General features: G+C 41.0%; 1 protein-coding gene across 1 annotated transcript in view; it reads right to left on the bottom strand.

Moving 5' to 3' along the window:
• Positions 1–290: 290 nt before the first annotated feature.
• MYZAP (myocardial zonula adherens protein) overlaps positions 291–23,381 on the bottom strand; it is a 47,877-nt gene continuing 24,786 nt past the window's right edge. The window contains exons 7-13 of the mRNA XM_086471427.1: positions 21,492–21,617; positions 20,502–20,630; positions 18,248–18,333; positions 15,467–15,572; positions 2,369–2,452; positions 1,841–1,941; positions 291–396 (exon numbers count right to left, since the gene is read on the bottom strand). Coding sequence (XP_086327553.1) covers positions 291–396; positions 1,841–1,941; positions 2,369–2,452; positions 15,467–15,572; positions 18,248–18,333; positions 20,502–20,630; positions 21,492–21,617 — 738 coding nt within the window. The remainder of the gene's footprint in view (positions 397–1,840; positions 1,942–2,368; positions 2,453–15,466; positions 15,573–18,247; positions 18,334–20,501; positions 20,631–21,491; positions 21,618–23,381) is intronic.

Below are 23,381 nucleotides of genomic sequence, written 5' to 3'. Positions count from 1 at the left end.
AGCTATACAACTCCCTCCTGGCAGGCATCGGAAAGGACCCACTGCACTAGGCAGCTTCTAAAGAAGCCACGCGGACTGCTGTTTCACTCGTCGTGCTGCCTCCGTATCCCCCTCACGGTTAACGTCGGTAGTAACTTCAGATACGAAGTCACTAAAAAGCTGCTTTAAGGGTACATTTAGCAAGACTCCATGCTGCTGTTCTGCTCTATGACTTGATAAAAATTTATCTAATCAAGCTGCAAAGGCGCAAGATATTTGCTCGTGTTTAGAAAGCAGGTGGACTCGAATGCTCAAGATGTACTGTTCTTTGTGCTGAATTCCAGCACTCTCTTGAACGGGGTGTACGTCCTCACCGGCCTTGCGCTTTCAGGAGATCTTCTGTTCTCAGTACTGGTACTGTTAGGGAGACAAGAAAAAGCTACAGAGTTAATGTCAGAGTATCAGACAGCTGGGCTGGAAATGCCACGCAATGAACTTGTGCCTTGCTACTGACATTGACGGGCTACAATCAAACTATTCAGGGTCTTTTATATGTTCCGTATTTCTTTTCTATAATGCCACAAGGATTATTTGATAAAAACCATGGCAGATGCTGACAAGTTTATCTGCAGGCATGTGCTGGAGCTCGTATTGGAATGTCCAGCAATACAGCTACTAGGACTAAAGACTCTGCAACAATAAAGACAGCAATATTACATTTAAGAAGACAGTTAATTGTGAAGAGTAATTCCATAACATCTAAATTGTGTAGATGTACATTTCTGCATAGAGGTAAATCTCAAAACCAGGAAAAATACAAGTTAAGTGGGGGCTGTGGTTACATATAGAGAGAACAACAAAGAAAGCTTTGTGTTGGAACGCCGAGTGAAAAACACTGGTTTTGAGGTTTCAAAACTCATGCCATTAATGTATGCTGAACTAGGCTGAACACTGAAATGAGAGCGTTTTTAATTGGGAAGGAAATTTTGGTTAGTATTGCAGCTTGCTGATTGCATATGCTAATTTACATTCCTCAAACTAAATGATTCAACTTGCAGAGCAGTTAAGATGAACAAGCGTACTGTTGGCAGTAAAAGTCATGCGCAGTGTCCTCCTTACCTTACTACTTTGGCCTCTGTTTCGCCCTCCCCTGTGGGGACTTGTAGGGAGGAAGACTGAAGTGCAAGTCCACAGCCTTGCCCGCAGGGCGCAGTGCACCGCTCAGGGCAGAGCAGAGGGAGGAGGAGAAGGGGAGGTGGGATCCCTACATCTGTGCAGAGCCAGGCTACAGAGCCCTGGCCACCACCGGTCAGAGACAACCATTCTGGTGCAGAAGCGGAAACGTCACCGTGCCGGTTACTTGGCACTGTTCCATCGAGGGCTGGGAGAGCTCCGGGAACCGCGGCAGCCCCGGATGGGTACTGTTGGCGTTATCTGCCCTCTGTACTGGTCCTGGAGCCCTCTCCCGGCCCACAAAGAACAAAGCATTAACCAGCCTCAGAGCAGAGCGCTCCCTTGTCTGCTGCTGAGCTGCGGCAGACGCGTTTCATCCATATTTCACACATTTCACAAAGTCGGATCTCTTGACTTCTAGCTTTCCTTCCTGCTTCAATCATGTTACTTAAGTAAGTACTCCCCCAGGGTTTGCATTTTGCATCTTTAAAAAAATAATATTCCTCCTCCGTAAGTCACTGGTGTACACTACACCTAGTAGATGTGCTCTTTTAAAATTAGGAGAATTTTGCAAAACTCCACAATTCACTCTTAACAGTTTATTAGCACAACGGTTTACCAGGACAGCAGCAATAAGGAAGGGACATTATGAAGAAGTTTCTTATGAACAAGCAGAAAAAGTAAATACCTGTATGGAAGATCACATCCTACACCAGTATCTCTGGTCTCTATATTGGTCTTTGGTTGGTTTTCCATTAAGTAGTCCAATTTATCTTGTAATTCTTTATTCTGAAATACAGTAATTTTTATCGCAAGTTTATTTTATTTAAATTTTGTTAATTAAACAAGGAAATAAAATTGCAGATTGACTTATCCCCACAAGAAATAATGTAACAGATTTATTGAGAAAACAAAGGAATCCTTACTTCTGGGAAAAAATATAAATTAAACCATCAGTTTTATTCAGAAGCTTCTGTTTTAAGTAACTGTAATACTGTTATAAAATTGTATGTTAAGAAACTTAGCATGAAAACTGAGACTTTGCATTACATGCATTCCTCATGTGACTGGGGTCATAAGTTTCATTTCTGTACTGAAGAACAGCAAATACATATAGTAAATATGCATCTAGATAACATCAGGTGACATCAGTTCACATTCTACTTGGTTCCATAAAATAATCACAATAATATAAACTTAAAAGGTAATGCCTTACCTCACATTCTAAGAAAGAGATTTTCTCTAAAAGCTGTATTATAAATAATTCCTTTTCTTTTACTTTCTTCCTTAGCATTTCAATCTATGAAGAAAAAATAAAACAAAGACATTTAGTCTAATGGGGATGGGAAGAGGAGGAAAAAGACCTAGACACCATGGGAGGAAAACATGTTTATTGTTCAGCACCAGCTGAATACCTGTACCTCTTCATGAACTGCTTTAGTCCACGGACCAGCTATCATCCTGTACCGTCAGGACCATCTATATACAGATGATACACGTATACTAACGGGGATTTTAAGAATTTGTATTTTTGTCGAAAGAGAACAGAAACTCAAACATTGTCACGGAACAAAGCAAACTAGAGAAAACTCTGTCTTTGATTCAAAGGCATTTGCTCTAGTCAGTTTTTAACTACACCCAAAACCACAGTGCACATTGGCTGGTTTCTTGAAGTTCTTAGTTGTTCAGTTATGTCCTCACATACCAGACTCCTTGAAAAAAAAAAAAGCGCATTTTCATTTTACACCTAGGAAATGGAAACAAGTTATTTGCAAATTTCATGAAAATTAAAGTTAGCTGCACCAGAAGCGTTGCATCTTAGTACTGTTCTGTATGGGACAGAAGACAATCTTCCTTGGGTGCCGGGATGTCTGCTGGTCAGAGCGCCACACAGCAAGAACTGCTGCATTAAATCTTCCCCTGCTACCAGCACAAGCAGGTGTGACCAGAGAAACCAGGTATGACCCAGACTTCGTACCAGCCCCTTGCTGCTGGCCCAAAGCTGTTCTGATGGTGGGGAAAGGGCTTTCTAAGGCGCCTACAGCCACCGGTTTCCGCTTCCATTCTTCTGAACCCTTTGCTTAAAGCCAGATCCGCTGTGTGAGGTCTGTACTGTTACCAGCAACGGTCTAAGAGACCTGTCGACTGGCAGAGGGGTCGGTTCCTTCCAGGTAACCGCACTGAGGAGACAACAGCCTCTTGCGCAAACAAACTGAATTTTCCCTTCAGACCAAAGGAAACTCACTTGTTATTCTCTCTCAGCCTCTGCTGACTACACCTACTAAAACAGTGGCTAATAAAAAAGGCAAAACAAAACAATAGCTAAATACAACTTCAATTATTCCTGCTTCCCCAGGAGGCAGCTCAGGCCATTGCTCACAGCCAGCCATAGACACACACCACTTCAAAAGCACAGAAGACAAGGCGCTTCCTATATCTGTAGTTACAGTCTACTTCAGATGCAGAAAGCAGTTTTTGAAATAATTCTAAGGAGAATCATCTGAACTGCACCAAAAGCTCAGCTTGAGGGAGAAAAGGGATCCTGCATCACGTTTGCATGCAGGCAGGAACTGGGACAAGATGGATTTCCCACTGTGTTCTGTGCTCGTGCAAGTCATGTCCGACAGCGACAGCAATGGAAGCTGATAGCAGCGGATCATCTTTTTGCCCTCAGTATTAAATGGCATCAGGTCAATAATTTTTCCAATTAAATTTCAATCCACCTTTCTTGAACAAGCTGTTTCAGGCCAGACGACATGAAAGTCAAAACCCCTTTTTCCCCTATATTTACGTCCACGGGAATGGGTCTCTCAACTGAGGTGCTGCAACATCAGTAGCTAAACCCCTCTGCCTGCTCACTGACAGCTCGCTCTAACTGGGCAGAGCCGACCCAACAACTTCTGCTTTACCAAACAGTGTGTTATCCGAGGCAATTGTCTCCATAATTCATTAAAGTAAATCAAAGATACAAAAAGTTTCTCATCTTAAGCCTGAAAGCAGAATCAGAAGTAAACCAAGCTGGTAAATGGAGGGACCACATCACAAATGGCATGCTGGAGTCTGCCATGCACTGCTTCTAGTAAAGTCTCTATTCCTGTATATATTAAAAAAAGTGCACCCCTCAAAGTTGGGAGGAATTAGATGAGGAAAGAAAGATACTCAAACTGCCATTACAGCACTAGAAAAGGGTGTATCCTGCACGGTCCTTCACGGTTTTGGGCAATATGCCAACAGTGAAAAAATTCAGATCTACATCTATAGCATTTTAGCACAAGAAAACTATAAAAATACCTATGCATAATAAAGAGGTGTTTTTGTTTTCTACAAAACTTCACATTAAGTGAGGTAGCTTTATTTTGTCAGGTTGTTGATTGGCTGTGGATCCAATTTTAAGGAAAAAAGTAAAAACTATTTTTAGTAAAAAATTTAGTGGACTTTTACTGAAGTGAACAGCCAAACTGAAGTCAAGGAAAGCTCAGAATACATTAATTTTTCCTGCCAGTATTATGTTGCATTGCTACATTGATATGCAAGAATGAGCATTTCTAAATTTTCCATGCACTCTCACCAGTCACTTTTTAACTCTGTATCTTAAAATCAATTTTGTGAAAGAACATTAACAAACCCTTTCAAAACCATCAGTGTAAAACTTTTCAGCATGTCTGGAAACAGTGGTTAGTAGAAATATCCACATCCTGCTAAAAGAGAATGATAAAATACTCAAAGGTACAATAATCAAAACAACAGTAATACTATCACCCTCCCAAAAATTTACTGCTAGGTATTATGAAACACTTCAAACAAAACATACAGGACTATGAAAAAAAATGAAGAAAAACAAATGCATAAGTTAAACCAAAAAATGAAAAGTTATGCAACCCTCTCAACTTTAATTTAGCCTCCACCATCATCAGGTTACCACATCTCATTGACGCGATGGTCAGTCACTGCTTGGAAAAGCTAAAATGCAAAGTCCCCACAGTCAGTGGTTTCAGCTGAGCAGTCACAGAACGTATGAGTGCTATCATCATCCATCCCTCTCAAAATCAGGTCTTTCCTTTTTTTGTTCTTTTACTTTAAAGTGTGTGTAAAAACTATCCGCGTCATCTAAAGCTATTATCATTTCCGTTTTCAAATCACAAAGCTTGTAGCATTTTCAGAGAATCACAGAACATATTTTGATCTTCATATTTAATTACAACTTTAATGGTTTGACTAAATTAAGTCAGCTACATCTTCACTGGTTCAATAGCTTCAGTCCTGCCAATAAATTCCGCTTCAGAAAAGATAAACTGTGCTTTTAGGATGTCCAAGTGGGTCTTCTCTATTAACATTCTGTTCTCCTGCTATGCATGCAAGGACGTAACGTTAACACCAGTAATCAGTATGACTACTGGAGCCAGGCACATCTATGTGATCCGGGTGATTGCTTTGCCCTGACAGATCCATTCTTTTTACTGAAGATAATATACCTCATCAGCTGCCTATTCTGGTTTTTACATCAAACACAAATTATTTCTGTTTCCAAATAACTGATCGAATTACCTGTTATCCAACAGCAAGACCAAACTCTTGTGTTTCATAGCCATTTTCCTTAGGTTATATTCACTCTATGATACAAAGGCTCTAAGATGTGAAATAAACTGTGACAGTAACCATTATGTTTACCAGTATTAAGTACAAATAGATTTAGTGCAAGTTAAAATTAAACTTATATTTGTTTATTCTTCACATGGCCTACAGAGACACAAACTCCCTAAGGATGTTTTTGAGTTACTTAACTAGAATAGTCTGAAGGCAAAAATGACCATGGACACCTTAAAAATCTAACAAAGAATGCAAAGATGAAGACCCTGACAAACAGCTTCCTCCCCTTCCCAAACACAAACCCAAACTCCAAAAAGATATTTTGTAATTTGTCAGAAATGTTACTGGTTTTACCTTTGATTTTTCTTTTTATTTTTTTCCCCCAGTCCCCTGAGGGCTGGCAGACTGAACCACACACAACAGTACTCCCTGCCTTGTTTTAGCATGTTTACATAGTACCAGTCAGAACCCATTAAATCAATCTACTTTGTCCCTCTGAAGAATTATGCCAGAATTTTAAAATACACCTTCTCTTCTACAGTATGAGAAGAGACAATGTGGTACTATACCATCACACACACAAAGTCTATCAGTAAAACCGAGCGGAATGATTAGACCATGCAGATCACAGATATGACAAGGCTGTGAACTAGGTAGCTTCTCTAAAACCTTTTGGTGGGTCTTTAGAACATCACGAACCCAAAGTCAAAGCCACACAGGCCAAACACATTCCAGAAGAAATAAATTCAGCGGTGGCTGAAGTGAGAGGCTGTTTCAGTGCCAGGAAAAACGTCCTGCAGTCCCTGCTCCCCAGATGGAGCAGAGCCACCCTTGGAGGCCACTGCAGGAGGAGAGCAGGGCCAAAAGGTAGCAGGGCACCCCTGTTACTTCACACAGGCATGCTGCTCCCCCCCGACATGTGGCCAACTAGTTGTCTCAGCAGCCACTGCAGTCCGAAGGCTGAAACGACTTCCAAAACTCTGATGCACCTTTAACCGACCCGCAGGCCTGACACAGATGACACATCCCACCAGAGTAATTCACTACAAAAAAGTTTATTTACTGAATAAGGCTTTGAGTACAGATCATCTTATGCCATTATCACCAGGAGTGAGAAAACCTGATTTGATTAACCCTTGAGGGGATATGTCACAGGAAACAAGAAAAAACAGGAATAACTTTAGAGGAATATATTAATATATTACTATATTAAGTAAGATGCAGCCTTAATTCAACACATTTATATAAGTCACACTGCACAAAGTAAAAGTGATGGCTTCCTTTGAGAGAGGAATGTAACAAGAACACTGGATCATAATGCTCACACTGGGTAAAAGCACTTAAAAATAAAATTCATACCTTGCTATTTAATGTCACTTTGGTTTTCCCATAACCATGGTAGTTATGGCACACTAAAATAAGACTGTAATATTTACAGCACCATCAACCTGTATTGCACAAACCCGTCTCAAGAGTGTCTCTTTTTCAAGGAGTTGCATAAAGCAAGTGACAGAGCAACAGATTTCGAGTTTTGGTTGAATGTAAGGTGAGGAGAGAGAGAGAAGCAGCAAGATAGGTCAAACAAATACTGAACTGAGAGCCCAAGCAGTAGCCAGAATAGTCTAACATCAGAAACAAATCAGCACAAGCCAAAGACACTCAACTTCCATGGACTGACTCTTGGATCTGAGTCCCTTCTGAACCGACTCCAGGACAAAATTAACACCAAGTTGTTCCTACGTTTTCTTTGCTCAATGCCCAAGGCCCATAACCTACCTCGTCCTTGCTGTGTCTGCAGACTTTAGCATTTCAGCTCACTGCCAACTCAGCAACTTGCTCTCCAATCTGGCTTTTGCACAACTACCCTCTCGGGTTTCCCCACCATTTTCTACAAGTGCTATTCAGGTACATCCTTCAGCCTCTCCTCTTCCGACCTCCTCTAGAAGTGCCCAGACAGACCTTCCCTAGCACTTACCTCTGGACCCAACTGGCATTATGAGACTGACTAGATGTTCTTTTCCCCTCCATGTTTCTACCAGTATTTCTACAACGGTGATGTCCACATTAAGCAGTCAAACAAAACCAGCCACCGGCTTAGCAACATCATTTTACTTTAATGATCCACTCTTCCCTTTCAAAACAGCTCTGCTAACAGTAAAAGCATTAATTTAGCAGCCCTGGGCCACACCACCACCCTTTCTCCTGTCACTTCAGTCTCTCTTCCCTCCCCCACCCCACTGTGTTCATCGCTCCTGCTTTCCCCGCTCCTGTTGGGAGACGTCTGACTATTCCAAAACTGAGAAGGGAAGAGCTACAAGGCTCAAGTTTGTCATTTATCTGGTCTGCCAGTGACTGAGAGGCACCACGTGCTCTCAGGCCACCCCAGGGGCTGGGCAGCGTTCCTCCCAGTGCTGTAAGAACCCAGAGGTGCGCTCCCTGGCTCAGTCGCGCAGCGCACACACGCTGCTCAGGAGGTCTGCGCCCGGTGACGGGCCAACACAGCGGGGTGCACACAGCTCAGCCCTTCGGCCACCCCGCTTCAGTCCCCGGCATTTGGCTGTCAGGCACAGGAAGGGCACCTGATCTCTCTCCATGGTGGCAGGATCCACAGAGTTCCCCGCAGATCGTACTGGGTGCGCAGCTTGCATTTCACATACTCACGGCGACTGCTAATGGTCTGAATCGCCCCTAAGACCCCACGCGCAGTGTGAATCATCCTGCATTTATCCACTGGCTCAGGATTAATATGGCCACAGCACTTCTTTTCAAGCTGTCTCCTCCTTGATTCAGTCCCATTGCTGTTGTCACCTCTATGTTTTTGCTTTCTCCTGAAACACTGAGGTAATTTCTCTCAAACTCCATCAACCTCCAGTTTGTCACCTTATCTTGTAGCAGCTCCCAGAAAACTCAATTCTCCTTGTCCTTTCCATAAATGAAGATCTGTTTCTTTCTCACTACTGCACCTTATAGAGTCTCAAATACATCTCCTCAAATACCAAACAAAATTGTCATGCTAGTTCAAAGGACTGTGTAAATACTTTGTAGGAAGAGCTCCACTTCTGAATTTCTCTTGCTCCACCAAGCAACTACACTTTGCTTCGCTAAGACAGAAAGCTAGATGTCAACAGCATTAAATGGATCTCATGGATAGAACATGTAAGAAGAACAGTCAAGAGGAGAATCTTGAGATCTGAAGGAGAGGGTCTCTGAACAAATGCTAGAGATGCGAGTAGTGATAGAAGAAGGGAAGTCAACAGAATTACAAAGCAGAAGGAAAAAGCATCTTAAGAGAAAATTACAGTTGTGTCCAACTGTGGAGCCTTTATAAAGAAAGTCTGAAATAGTAAACTTTATTTTATTTGTTCTGTGTGCTCAGACACAGTTGCGGAGGCTTGAAACAGAGAGTGATCTCTTGGGTTGGAACAGATCCAGCTGTTAGGTAAACTCAGTCAACATTTACCACTTGATATCATCATCCAGTTTAAAATATTTATCAGAACATGATGGTGTTATATATTATTCAAGTATCATCTATTTTCCTTATTCACCTACCATTAATGGATTTGGCATCTGTAACACTTGATACAGAGACATGAACAAGCTGGTCACAAACATGACTAAACACAGGACAAACACATAACTATAGGATACAAAACAAGACAGACAAGACATTGCAACATCAGCCTGAACTCTCAGAGGTAATTGCTGTACCAGGGGAACAAGATTTTACTCAGTCCAATACTTCTCTGGACCTTAAGTGGTATTTATCAGAGGCTAGACAAGAGTGTTGAAATTTTTACAGGGAACATAATATAGTAAATAGGAATGAGCACCTTGGCCTTTTAATCCTCCTTAAATCACTTGAGCAACCCCTCAGTACTTTTTGTATTTTAAAACTCACATTGTATTTAAAGCAAAAGTAACAACTGATTGATTTAAATTAATGCATCAACTTAAGAGACCTTCCTAAACTAACGAGCTGCATGACCACATGGCACTTGGCTGTACAGCTATTGCTAAAGCAGCCCACAGGGCCTAGATGTCCCAACGAGTTGCAAACATTGTCTAACAGTGTTGAAACCCACCTTATGAAGAGCTACCTTAGGAACATGCAAGTTTTCTAATTAATGACTTGGCCAGGCAATTCCCAGCTGAAAGAGCTGATGCTACGTGTGCATAAACGCTCTCAGCGAACACCCGCAGCGATTCTACTTCTGCCAACAGATAAGCAATACACTGCATTGCTCCAAGTCCACTCAGGCAGGAAACACTCGAGTTGCGGGGTGGTGAGTTATTTATGTTCTGCCATTTATCTTCTTCCTCCAAGCTCCCAAGGTAGATTTCTCTTTCTACATTTGTTGTTGCATATTTTGTTGTCGTTCTTTTGTTTCTCCTGTAGGCACTATGCAATGCAGATCTTGGTTTATAAAATTTGGCATCTGTCTGCGGCCGGTAATTCCATCTTCTCGTCCTCTGTGGTTCTGTTTGGCTTCTTTTACTTGACCTAAAATTGAAACTCTACTTCCATATTAAAACTGGGATATTTTGCTATGTATCTGGAGGTGGAGTATCTTGGTACAGAAGTTTTCAGCTGGTTACTAAGTCTTTGTTAGGAAAAGTTCTTCTTTATTCCCCATTTGTGCAACACAAAGTATCTTCTGTATTTGGGACATCGTTTGCTCATGAGCACTTTGTCCTTTCACGCAAATGTCTTCCACAACAGAACTGGACACAGCTTCTCCCTGGTGTTTGGTCACCATTTATTATCCAACGAATCTGAGACTAAAGCTGGAGAACAGCTCATGGGCCATGACCTAGAGACAGTTCAATTCAGTAGTTAGGGGAATTTCATGTGAAATCCGAGTTCTGTAGGTAATTTCTTGTCATGGAATCAAATATCCTTTTCTCTTCTCAGGCTCCTTCAGAACAGCTCCCTATATCTGCATCAACCCACTCGCCTTGCTTACAAAATGCAAATGCTTGTTTCCTTCCCTCTCCCGCTTCTCAATAACAAAACAATATTACATATAAAATAAGCTTATTGTGCCATGGAACTGCAGTCCGTTTCAATGTCAACTGCACAAATCTCAAAACTAAAGCTCTTAAATCTCTCCAGATTGGAAATTGAGATCAAGCCAGGAAATACTTGAGTTGCTCATTTAAAATCAATGTTTTGTATTGCATTTGAAGACTTTTAGTTTCATCTTACACTAAACTCTCTCCCATCTCCTACACTGGCACAGACAGGATAAACTGATTGACCACAGACAACTTAAAAGACAAGCCTTCACCCCTCCCACAGAACAACAGAAATTTCAACCTGAAAGAAACAATGTGGTAGCAGCTTCCCATGCCCTCCCATAGTGCCTCCGTGCCCACATCTGCCTGCCCAATTCACTGGAAACTCCTTAGTGGAAGGGCCTCAAGTTCCCATGCTTCCACCTTTCATGCTGTGAGTCTCCCTTCAAATTCTTCCCCTGATCGAACTGGCATTTTCCTGGATTGTCTTTGAAGGTCTCTCTCTGCCCAGCCATACTTCAAGATGGCTACAAAGGCAAGGGCTAAAAAAAAAAAAAAAAAAAAAAAAAAAGGCAAAAAAAGCTGCTAACCAGTCCTACCTTTATTAATGTTTACTGATTTCACCACTGAGCTTTAGGCGACCCACTCTGGCCATCTGTCTCCTCTCTCTTTTTGAAAGCCTGCTATGTACAGATAGTATGAGAAAAGGGCTGGGTTTCTACACACCTGCACTTTCAGCTGCCAGCACTTCATGTAAAATGTACTGCACTAAGCTGGGAACAAATAGATTTATCTAACGAACAAGTTCAACACAGGGATAAATCTGTCAGCCTTAAATCATCTGCAACCTCTCTTTAACGAGAACACGAGGCTTTTAGACTATGCAGGATAACTTTCTGCTCAGCTGGTGCTCTAATGGGCTGTGATCTTGGCTCTCACAGCAGAGAATCCCTACAAGGCTGAAAAATGGGGGTGTGTGGGATCTAACACACCAAGATGTTGAAGGTCACTGACTCCAGCAAAATTCCATTTTATTTCTTCCATTTATTTTCTTCTGAAAGTCATTTTCCATGCTCCTATTTAATTTATGACTGGTCTGACTAGGTCAAGTTGAAAAAAAGTTCTGTTAATGCCCGAGATGGAAGGATTTATGTTTAGAGAAAAAAAAATTAGAAGCAACTGACTTCTTTGCTAAGAGTATAAGCACACTGAACTGTGATTGCCCTTCCCTGTCTGAGCTCAGTTCCACAGGGCACATATCTACTGCATTCAGTACCAACAAGATGGGTCCTGTGAAAAGGAAGGCTTTAATACTCTTTTCCTCCATGGCCTCCCACATTTGATGCTCCTCTGCCAGCACCCCCTTTCACGCATGCCTAGATCAGGACAGACCACAGCCTTCTAACACGTTTTTAAATGCCATCAGAACAGCACTGGAGGTGTTAAGGAGCTGCCTACTGCATCACAAAACTCCACTATGAAGCTTCTGTCACTTCCTTCTGACTGCTTGCTGTTCTTTTACAGAATGCCCTGCATCTGTCACTTGCAAATGATCCATGACCTCTCCCTAAAAAGGCCTGAAGAGCAATCTATTTTGTGATTTTGCAGCCAGCAGATTCATCTCAGTACTTGTTCAATTTTAACTGTTCTCCGTATGACTTTGAAGCAGTGTATCTTATTTGTTCAGCACCCCTTTGAAATGATGTTCATTGCTGTAGCTGCATTTTGTCTAAATTGGAGATGATAACAGCATAAACCTCTTGTGGCTTACGCTGAAAGAATAAACCCCTCATTTAAACTTCAGATCTGTCTCTGAATATACCACGATTCATACTAAATAAAGCTCATTCTGTAGTCAAACCAGCATAGGCTTAGCCATTATTCTCACCTCGTTCACACAGTAGCTTTGTTTCAGCTTCTAACAAAAGCACTGCTGCTAATTTTGGCTATTTTCTTTCTTTCCCCTTCCTTCCAACTTCTTAGTCTATTCTCATGCAACAGAGAAGCTAAGTGGATCAGAAAGCAGGCTTTCCAGCCGCTTTGAGCATTCTTTCTTTCTCAATTATATTATTTAAATATTATTTTTATTATTTATATATTCTTTATATATTATTTAAATGTAAGTTACTGATCATTATAAGACCCTCGTAAACCCTAAGATGGAATGTTATTTTACAGATACCAGCCATGAAAGCATTGCAATAACATGTAACATGGCAGGTTTTCATGACACTTTCCTAGATATTCCTATCCATTATGTTCTGCATTCAGTTAAATTTAATGTAGAGAGGACGCGCATTCAAACCCGATGAACACATTTTCTGGGGCTTAAATAGTAAATCTTCCCTATTTACTCTAGAAAGTATGTTTAGTGCCACTGCTTACTAGTTTCTAACTTAACTCCAGAACAGACTCTTCAGATAGCATTCTCTGTCAACAGCCTACCCTTTAAGAAGTATTTTTGTTACTGATTTCTCAGCTTCTATGGCATAGTTAGTAAGGGTTGCTTAAAGTGAGCCTGAAAATAATTTTCTAATGTTTACACAGAGAAGAACACAAAATCATGAGAAATACCACATGCATGGGTAGCTCAGGGCATACACATCTGCAGTGCTTTTTATCTTCCCCCATGGTGGACAGCTTCTCTCTCTGTACTATTAAAGCTGCTATTTTTAGGCCTTTAATTAAGGAGTCCAGTTTAAAACAGCGTATGCCAACTGTATCATAGCTATCTCCTCAAACACAGCACAAACACAAACCATGGAGAGCACATTAAAAAAACATTAAGGGCCTAACGCATTTGGTACCATCTGACCTGGTCAAAGCTCTGTCACAAGACAGCTCCCTAGTGAAAATACAGACGTAGCTGCAGGTGTTCGTACAGTTCTTAAGGAAACCGAATTAAAGAAAAACTAAACCACACAAGGACTAAAGGAGGGAGCAAAAATATATTCCCTATGGCTACATGGCAGTCAAGGATTTGTACAGAGAGCTAATTTACTTTGAAAAGCTGGTAGTCGGACATCAATTAAAAGCAGGCATGTTTGACAGCCAAGTAGTGAGTTGGTCACCTAACTTGTTAAATAGGATAACCAGAAGATCTAGAAGGGCTTTCTGTGTATATGAAGGCATCAGCAGAGATACATTACAAGGAATCAGGAAGCTAAACTCACCCATTAAAACTAATATTTATGAAATAATAATCATTGGCCCTAGCTTTATACATGTTTTTGCCAGAACACCCCATGGAACTGAAAGTATTTGTTTTACCAATGCAGCCCACTAGAGGTCAAGTTACATCGAGCAGTTTAAAATATATTTAGCAATAAAGGGCAAAGTTTAGGCAACTGTCCTCGTATATATTACTAGAATCATCTGGGTTGCCACATGTATCACAAAGTGACGAGTCCTTTAGAACTTTTGGTTAGAACAAAAAAAGCTCAAAATATGATGGTTGGTTTACAGAGATACAAGACAAATTAAATAATTGTTCCCATAATCCATTAATCAGATGGAATTGATTATTGGATCAGAGAAGTTTTCCTGAATAGAACAGGTATAAAGATTGTTAGGTCAGTTTTAGACCACCTGCTATGATGCTTGAAAATAGTGAAAATGGCAAGCTGAACTAGAAACAAAACCTCATTCTACACCAATGACATGCCAGAAGAACTTTAATGCAAAGAGGTAGATACCATTGCATCCCTCTGTGTAAAACACACTTAGTATCACATATCTGATCATACAGCAGGACTACATCAGAATGTCATAAAACAAAACAGATATAGGTAAATATATATAAATATAGATTTACATATATATATAAAAATATCACCTTGACAAAAATGGAAAAATTCCATACTTAATCAGAAATGCTGTAAAAGCACATTGTGAATGCAGAAAGAGCGCCTTAGGCTAGAATGGTTTCCAAACATTTGATTTTGTGAACGTGTGATGTCCAAATACCAATAAAAGATATCTCATGAATGTCTATTCTCTGGGCAATAGCAAGGCTCAGTGTAACAGTGGTGTCAGTCTGCTTTGTAAAGCTCCAATTTAAACCTCATTTACCTATTTCCTGTGTCATTCTTCCATCCACTTGGAGAAACAGAAATGTTTGCAATTACAGCCTTCTGACTGCTTAACAGTTTCTTGCCAGGTAGGTAGCCTGTAACTTACAGCAGCTTTCCAGCAGAAAGGCACTTAAAATTTTACAGGGAATTACATCAGCCAAGATGATGTCCCAAAACTAGGGCAAAAAAGATGAGTGGTGAAGAACTGTGTTTGCCTGCCTGTTTCTGTGAGGAACCACATTAAAAAAAAAAAAAAAAAACAAACCACCAGGGCAGTTTTTGCCTTCCACTTCTGTACGGGAAGGAGACTCCTAATGACTAGTCTGCGTTGTTCCTGCAGCTACCTTCTGAATGCTTCCAATGAAGTTGCAAGCTGTAGGTTGGATTTCCTGGACTACCACAAAGAGCTCCAGAAGTAGTGTCAGCATAATCCCAGTATGTAACCCGCAGCCACTGGATTAAACTGCTTTCACCCAGTCCTTCTGCTTCACTAGCTCGGGATACTAAACTCTTCTTCCACTGTTTGTAACTAAGGTGGCACAAGGAAATTGCACGCACAACAGGGCGCTCTCTGAATTACATACTAAGAGAATCAGTGTTCCCAAAAGACTCAGAACTGATTTACGAGATCTCACCTCCTCAACCATGTGCTTGACTTTCTTCTGTTGGCAGTGGACCATATCATCCAGATGTTTGATTCGCTCTCTTAGGCTAGCTGCTACCTCCTCCAAATGCTGTGACCTAGCAAAACGGGGAAGAATTAAGCACAGAAGTGGGGAGCTATGCAGTAGAAGCAAAACAAGAACCACCTTCACGATCGCACCATAAATCAGGAACCCTAGGTCAAGAGGCAGGCAAGCCAAATTCCACCGACAGATGTCAATTTGTCCAAAGTACATTTTAATGGTAGTCTTTTAGTCAAAATGGCTGTCTCCACCCAAGCTAACTCACCTTTGTCTTGCATTCTGGTGTGCTTACTCAGAGCCTGAACTGCTGACAATTAACCAATGTGACAAAGCTCATCTCCCTGAGATGTCTGTTCTTCCTTGAAGTGAAAGGCATTTAGAAAACCAGATCTTTATCATCAGAAGGACACATTTATCCTGACTTATTACCACCTGCAAACTTTTTGGAAATATATACTAAATAAAAGCCAGGAAGCACATCTGCTGGCATCCTTTTAAAAGCTCTCCTACTACAGGGAAGCCTTGAGTCAAGGATTTGGGATAGTTGCCAACAGTAGCAGAACGCTTACCAGAGTAGTATTAACTCATCAACAGTCAGCAGGAATTGTTGTGGATGTTTAAGTTTGTATGTATGATTGTTTAAATAGATTCTGCACTTCTTCAAATCTGTTTAACGCAGTAATTGAACACCCACAGAAGTCCTGCCACAAGTTGGTCTGACAGCTTGCCAGAAAAGTAGTTTCAGAATATGCAAAGAAGCAGGAGGGAAGCTTTTTAATAAGTTTTTGGCACGTTGGCCATGGGAGCCTCCATTTTTATCTGAACATCAATTCCTGAAATTCTTCAAAGCAAGCAATCATGAAATAAACTTCTGTACTCCTAGGCTCAAGACTGGACAAAATTTGAGCAGTGGAGAAGGGGAATCAAAAACAAAAAGGCTTTTTTTCCTTTTGGTCTGTGCACAGCAGAAGAAAGTGTTAAAGCTGCAAATAGAACAACCATTCTAAGGCGAAGCAGCAGATGGCAAACTGTATGACATGATTCCAATGACTGACTGAATTGTATGCTGTTTCCCCCCAGAACGAGTCTCTATTAACGGTGAAGTACTCTACAGAACTGTAACTGCAGCACTTTGACAAGGACTCAGAAGATCCAGGCCTTGCTGCAGGTTTGTCAGCCCTGCATAGTAAGGTCTCACAAAACAGATTTACATTTTGACTGCAATTGTGACACATATTTGGTATCTCATTGAAAGATTCAGAATTTTAAGCACTGACAGCAACGGAACAGAGGTCCTTCCTCCGGTGGAGCTCAAGTGGCTGACTGGGTACAGACAGGTACAGAGAACTGAGAACAGACTTTAGCATCTGAACACAAATTCATTGTTTGCATTGCACAGACTGCAACCGTGTGCTTGCTTGCATTGCACAAATTCCTGTCTACACGTTGCCTTTACCCTTTTTACTGCTGCGAAACTTTTCATGCGGAGGGGACAGGGCAGGATTCACTGAAGTGAGTGGCATCTGTTATCCAGAGGTACAGGAGGAAAGCAATCATCTTTCATCTCCATAGTCTATGTTGTATGCAACATCTGTCACTTTAAATTATTATTTCAGCAGGCTGCTGTAAAAAGCCGTTATTACCCTGAAACCAGATAAGCTGGTCACAGATCAACACAACTAGGTAGCGAGATGATCTTGGCAGGGCCCTCCTTTTATGGTTATGCCTCCTACAGAACAGCGGGATGCGAAAAGCCTTAAAACAGAATTTCTGTGTGCCACAGAAATATAAGTAGCAATCAAACACAATTACTCAGTCTCTGCTTATCATTCAAGTAGTGTCAGATAAACCTCGAGTGGCAGATGCAATTTTCACTCCAATGGCAGTTACACCATTTCAGTGCTGGACAGATTTCTCTTGAAACTTTGCCTCTGGCTTTGCTTGAAGCCTTCTTTGGCCTGGTCGTGGTGCTCTGTCACTCTCAAAGCAGCAGTAATGGATGCACATGCCACCTGTGGGCAGAAACAGCACATCCAGGTGCCACCACACCACGAGATCTTTCTTCTGAGCACATGCTTTTGATAACAAACATTCAGAGCGCTGTCACTGCCAATAACAGCACCCTCGCTTTCCCCAAATAAATTCATAGTTTGTTTCTTCCCTGGGATGCTACATGATAGATTTCTTTCACACCTTCATTTTGTTCATGTGCATATGTTAATGTGCAAAGCACACGCAGACCTGCCCCTCCAAGCCTCAAATCTATTCCCTGCCTTCCCTCTTTTATTAAAAAAAAAAAAAAAAAAAAAAGACAACTCTGGCAGTTACATGCCAAATTCCTGCTCTCTTCAAGAGTCCATCTATTCAAAGGGGATGTCCTACAGCTCAATATAGGCTACGAAATGTCTTTTCTCTTAAAACTGTGCTGAATTTGGGAATGAAGATTTAAGAAAAATGCAGTCCACAAATACATCACAACTTGTTCCATCTAAAATGTACTCTGCATGTTTGCAAACAACTTTTCAAGAAAGATGCATGAAAGCATTTTTTGTTGCAAAAATTAATCCTCTTGATATGTTATATGTAAATAAACTTACACTCAGATATCCCCTACCAGACTGCAGTTTTAAAGTTAGAAAGAGTAAAATTCATGTGTCTTCAAAAACAAACAAAAAACCCCCTAAAGTTTCCTAGCAATACCAGAAGTTCCACAGACAAGACATATCTCACCTTTCACTGTCAGAGTTGTTTTCGGATTTTGCTCCAGATATTTGTATTTCATTTAGTTCGAGTTGTTTTTGCAGCTGATGACGTTCCTAAACAAGAAATGTTATCCTTCAGTTCTTCATGTGCCAAAATGTAAAGGCTTCACAAAGCATATTTCATTGCAATTCAAAAGATCATTTGTGAAATGAAAATAGAAACTGATTAAACAAAATTCATGCACTTCCTATAGCCAGGAGCACAGAATGCATGATAATAAAATCAAATTCCCAGCTATGCATGGAAATAAGATCTGAGTTTTCAATTTCCTACTCAAAGATGTACGGTGGTACTTGAAACTGACTTTTTTTTTTTTTAATAAAAATGAGTCACCACAATCTTTAACTACATAAATGTCAAATTTTCTATGTTATCCCTCTAAAGAGAACTCTCAATCCAAGGCTGAGATAAGAGGTATTGCCCTATTTTCTTCCCCAAAATATTCCTGTTTATTTTCTAGGTGTCCATCAGCACAGTGCTCATGATGATCTAGAAGGACTTGGGGACTGAGTCAACACAAATTAAGAGGAGCCTGCTATCCACTTGAATGAGTGGATAAAACGCCAATTTAAGAGGCATTCAGTTTTACTCTGCAAGTATCAGCCAGATAAGAGCAAATTAAATAACCAATGTGAAGAAACTCGTTTGTACTTCAGAACGATATTGCAATCCTTTATCCACTGCATAATACTGACAAGTTGTAGGCTGAAGCCCAGATGAAGTTAATGAAGCTACTGAAGGGGCACATGAAGCTGAATGATTTCTCAGTGTAATCGCTAGTTCTACTACTAGATTTGCAAGCATTGGACAAAAGGGGCTCAATACAAACGCACATTAGACTAACCAGTCAAGCCAACAAGACTGGCTTATAAAAATCTATTTCTCAGTAACAAATATTTACTATACTGAACTAAAGCTGGTGAAAAAACACTTGACTTGTAAGAACAGAAGATCGTATTCCCTCCACTTACTAGAACGCTCTCTGTGTCTGTATTTCAGCTAGCAAGGCACACGCGTGTAACGATAACGAGATGCCTGCTACGGAATGAAATGAGAAATGCCAAAGTACATCCAAGAGCATCAGAGTCTTTTGGAAAGGCTGCTCTTACACCGCTTGAAGTGACGCTACTCAGCGTCAGTCATTCTCGGTTAGGTGAGCGATACCAGCAAATGAAGAGGAAATTTCACTGTAACTGTGAGACAGAAGATATAAAGCTTCTTCAGATATCTGAAAAGGTTCAACAAATTGGATTCAGATGCAGCGTACTATGCAAGGAGAAGTACTGTGATAGTCTTAGGCTTAAGAATATACTAAAATAATAATCATCTGACTACTAATCTGAGTTTTGCCCCAGAGTGAAGTCCATAACGGAGAAGATGGAACAGCAGGAAATAAAAAGAAGCAACGCAAAAACTGCTACAACTAGTCTTACAGTAGTGCTGCCAGTGTTGCAACAGGTCAACGTATCAAAGCTCTTCTGCTTTCAGAGCTTTAAAAGTAAATTGTCAAAAACCTGCTCTCAATTACAGTTTGGTAGGGAATATTTAGCCAGGGAGAGGAATAATTAAAAGTTTTTTAATGCTAGCAGGAAAGCAAGAACCTAAGTTTTGGATTAAAAGGCAGTAAAAATCATTTTTTCTTCTCTCCTCTAAATATTCTGAGCCATATTCTAAATAAGATATCTGTGTGGCACATTAAGTGGCTGCTACCCTCAAAACCTTTTAGTCTGGAGCTTTCAGTGTAGCATTTCCTTCACATGTGGAGAAATTTGGAGATAGAATTCTAATCGGGACTACAAACAGCTAAATAGTAAGGTCTATTCCTAACTAAAACACATTTTAATGGACCTACCAACAGCACTCCTAAGAGACTTAGGATCATTTATGATTACTACTTCATTAGACTTAGGAGACTTGCACGGAATGGTCTTTTAAACTCTTTCTTTAAAATAACGGTTAATTTATGAAATAAATTTTGACACCTTAGGTAGCCCTGACTGTACAGACCACTAGAAAGATAAAAGAACCACTTAATCACAGTGTCTCTACGGTAGTCCAGGTCCATCTACTTATGCAGATACAATCACTAAGTAAGATGCAAACAGCAATGGTATGTCACTGAGCAGGGTACTGAACAGGAGGCCAAAAAACCAAAAAAAAACCCCCTTCCTCCATGCACTCTGTATTTCCTTTAAAGGCAGCAATTGACTAACTCTCATACCTCTTCCATGCGTTCAATCAGTCGGTCCAGCTCACCAATTCGCTGGTCTTTTTCCTGTATGCTTGTTTCTGTAATCTGCATCTTCTTATTTGCCTCTTCGATAGCCTTCAGAAGCCGATTCGTTTCCTCCTTCAAATAAGAACATTTACAGTCACATGAACATCCAATGTATGAATGAAGATTTTATTTATGTTTTTTAAGGCCACAGAGCCAGGCTAATAGCTTTTCAGCAGAGCTCAAAGCTTTTCACTATACCTGCCCAGAAGTCTGGAAGAGTTGTGACCCTAAATGTGAATTGTATCGAACAAAAGATTTGGGACACTTTGAAGCGCATAGCTATTTGTAAAGCATAATTATCAAAATCTGAGAAAAACTACCCATGTCTTAGATAGTTGTTTTCTCTTCTGAGGATGCCATGAAGTAACAGCATAAGAAAAATATGCTGTTGCAGAAAATAGCGTTTTAAGCAACAAAGTTTGCTGCGTTCAGCTTTGTACTTTCCTCACATATAAAACAAGAGGAATAGAAAGAGACTGGGGAATCTACCTTCAATGTCAGTCATTATCTTCCTCTATCAGTTAGAAAAATGCAGTAACTAACTGCTCATATAAAGGTTTTACTTGGGGGTGGAGGGAAACTGGGGGACAGGAGAAGTTCTTGCTCCAGTAGTGTCCAGTGAAGTTGCTCCCCCTCCCCTTCTTAAACTGTCGGTAAAATTGGACATTATCTTTTCCTTTTTTTAGAGAATCAGAAGTCAAAACTCCAACTTACTCCATTTCAAATTCTGAAATCTACATTATCATTACTATTACTGTGCTTGAACACATTCATGTCTTAGCTCTACAACCCCAAAAGCTTGGAAGGCTTAGTAACTGTGCCACGACTAGTCACAGAGACGGGAGTGAAGGAGCACAGGTCAACTCTGGAGCACTAAGCGATTGTGAAACAACACCAAGCTAAACACCACTCTTACAGCCTGGCTATACGTACTAGGAGGATTTCTTTCTCAGCTTTATGTTTCTGCTCCTCTTCTCTCATTTTTTCCTCATACTGACTGTACAGTTTTCTTGTCATCTCTCTCATGACTTCAGCATTGGCTTCCTGTGACGATTCCACCTAGGAGAGGGGAAAGTTGACACATCAGTCAGTACAGCACTGCTGGCAGCAGGAGAAACAGAGTTCACACGATATGAGAAAAACACTGAACTCCAGCTCCACCTTGTTATAAATTTGACACTGCTGAAGCAGATTCTCATTTGCATCGAGGCCATTTACAACACTTTGCCAGTATATAAGTCATTTGAACTTGTAGAAGTTACTGTTTCATCAACTTTCACGTTGTCTGAATTTAGCTAATCATTGCTGATCCAAGACCAGGCGATGCCTCTTTACTGAGCCCTTCCATAACAGCCTCCAAGTCACTTGGTTTGCTTCCCCATTGGAAAGACATTGCCTCCCCCCATTTTACAGCAGCATAGATTAGAGATGGTCTAGACTCAACTCCTGTTTCTAAATGACCATGACCACTCAAAGCAGTAATTACTCTAAGCTGGACCTAAGTACGTGTTGTTAACTAGAAGACACAGCTGTGCCCTCCCCTCATCTCTTGCTTTTTCACACACTGCTGTCTGCATAGGCATAAGAACGGGGGTGACCATGGAGCGCAGCAGATCAGGGAACAGTCAAACTTAATACACTGAGGGGTGTGGAAGAGTTAATTTTTAACCACAGGACCAGAAATTTTACTACTGCTACAGGGAAGAGGGCAGGAATGGTAATTGAGAGACAGGATTTCCCCCCCCTCTGTTGGCTCAGAACACTGACTGAACCACACCCTCAGTGATTAAACACCAGATAGGATATTCACAGTTTAAAGCCATCTACTCTGTAAACCCCAATAAAAGCCAAGTAAAATAGCTAGTCCAGGATTTAGTTCTCTTAGCAGAGATGCTATAAATCAGACAAGGTTATAGTGAAATGCTGTGGGTGCTACAAAAACACCAGGAAGAGGAGGAATTTACTTTCATCTGGGAGAAGAATAAAGTGTTCCCTGCTCAACTACAGTTTACACACCTACAAAATACCTGGTTCTGATGATTAAGGTTTAGGGGTTTGGGTTTTTTTTTCATTTCAAGGACTGAAAGATTTATTAAACCTTTGTGTTCATCTCGCATAGTAGGAACATGCTGTTTTACTACCCTGTAGCACAACAACAGGGTATTTCATCTTTTGAAAAGGGACTGAGCTCTGAAGGACTCCACTTGTGCTGCAGCTGCCCCCTTTGGCATCTCACCTAGACCAATGCTGGGGCAGTGGTAGCAACCTGCACTTTGTGAGATGGAGCGCAGTTAAATTAAGTTTCAGTACAACATGAAACCTTTCACATTTTGGGAAGCCTGAAAGAATCATATAATTCAGAAAAAGCCAACAATCAAAACCCAGACTCCTTAAGATACACAGACAATACAGAAAAGGTGAAGTTACTGAACGCTTTTGCTTCAGTCTTCACCGCTAAGGCTGGCTGTCAGGAATCCCAGACCCTGGAGGTAGGGGAGAAAGTCTGGAGAAAGAAAGACTTTCCCTTGGACAAGGAGGACTGGGTTAGGGATCTTTTAGGCAAACTGGACACCCACACAGGCATGGGCCCCAATGGGATGCACCCACAAGTGCTGAGGGAGCTGATGCCTGAGGACTGGAGGAAAGCCAATGTCACTCCAATCTTCAAGAAGGGCAAGAAGGAGGACCCAGGAAACTACAGACCAGTCAGACTCACGTCCATCCCTGGAAGGTTGGCGGAACAGCCCATTCTGGATGTCATCTCTAAGCACGTGGAGGAAAAGAAGGTTATTAGGAGTAGTCAGCATGGATTCCCCAAGGGGA

Source organism: Leptosomus discolor, chromosome 11 (genome assembly GCF_034619465.1).
Source record: "Leptosomus discolor isolate bLepDis1 chromosome 11, bLepDis1.hap2, whole genome shotgun sequence".
Lineage (NCBI taxonomy): Eukaryota > Metazoa > Chordata > Aves > Leptosomiformes > Leptosomidae > Leptosomus > Leptosomus discolor.
Note: the sequence above shows the minus strand (reverse complement) of the source record. Positions and strands in the feature narration are given on the sequence as shown.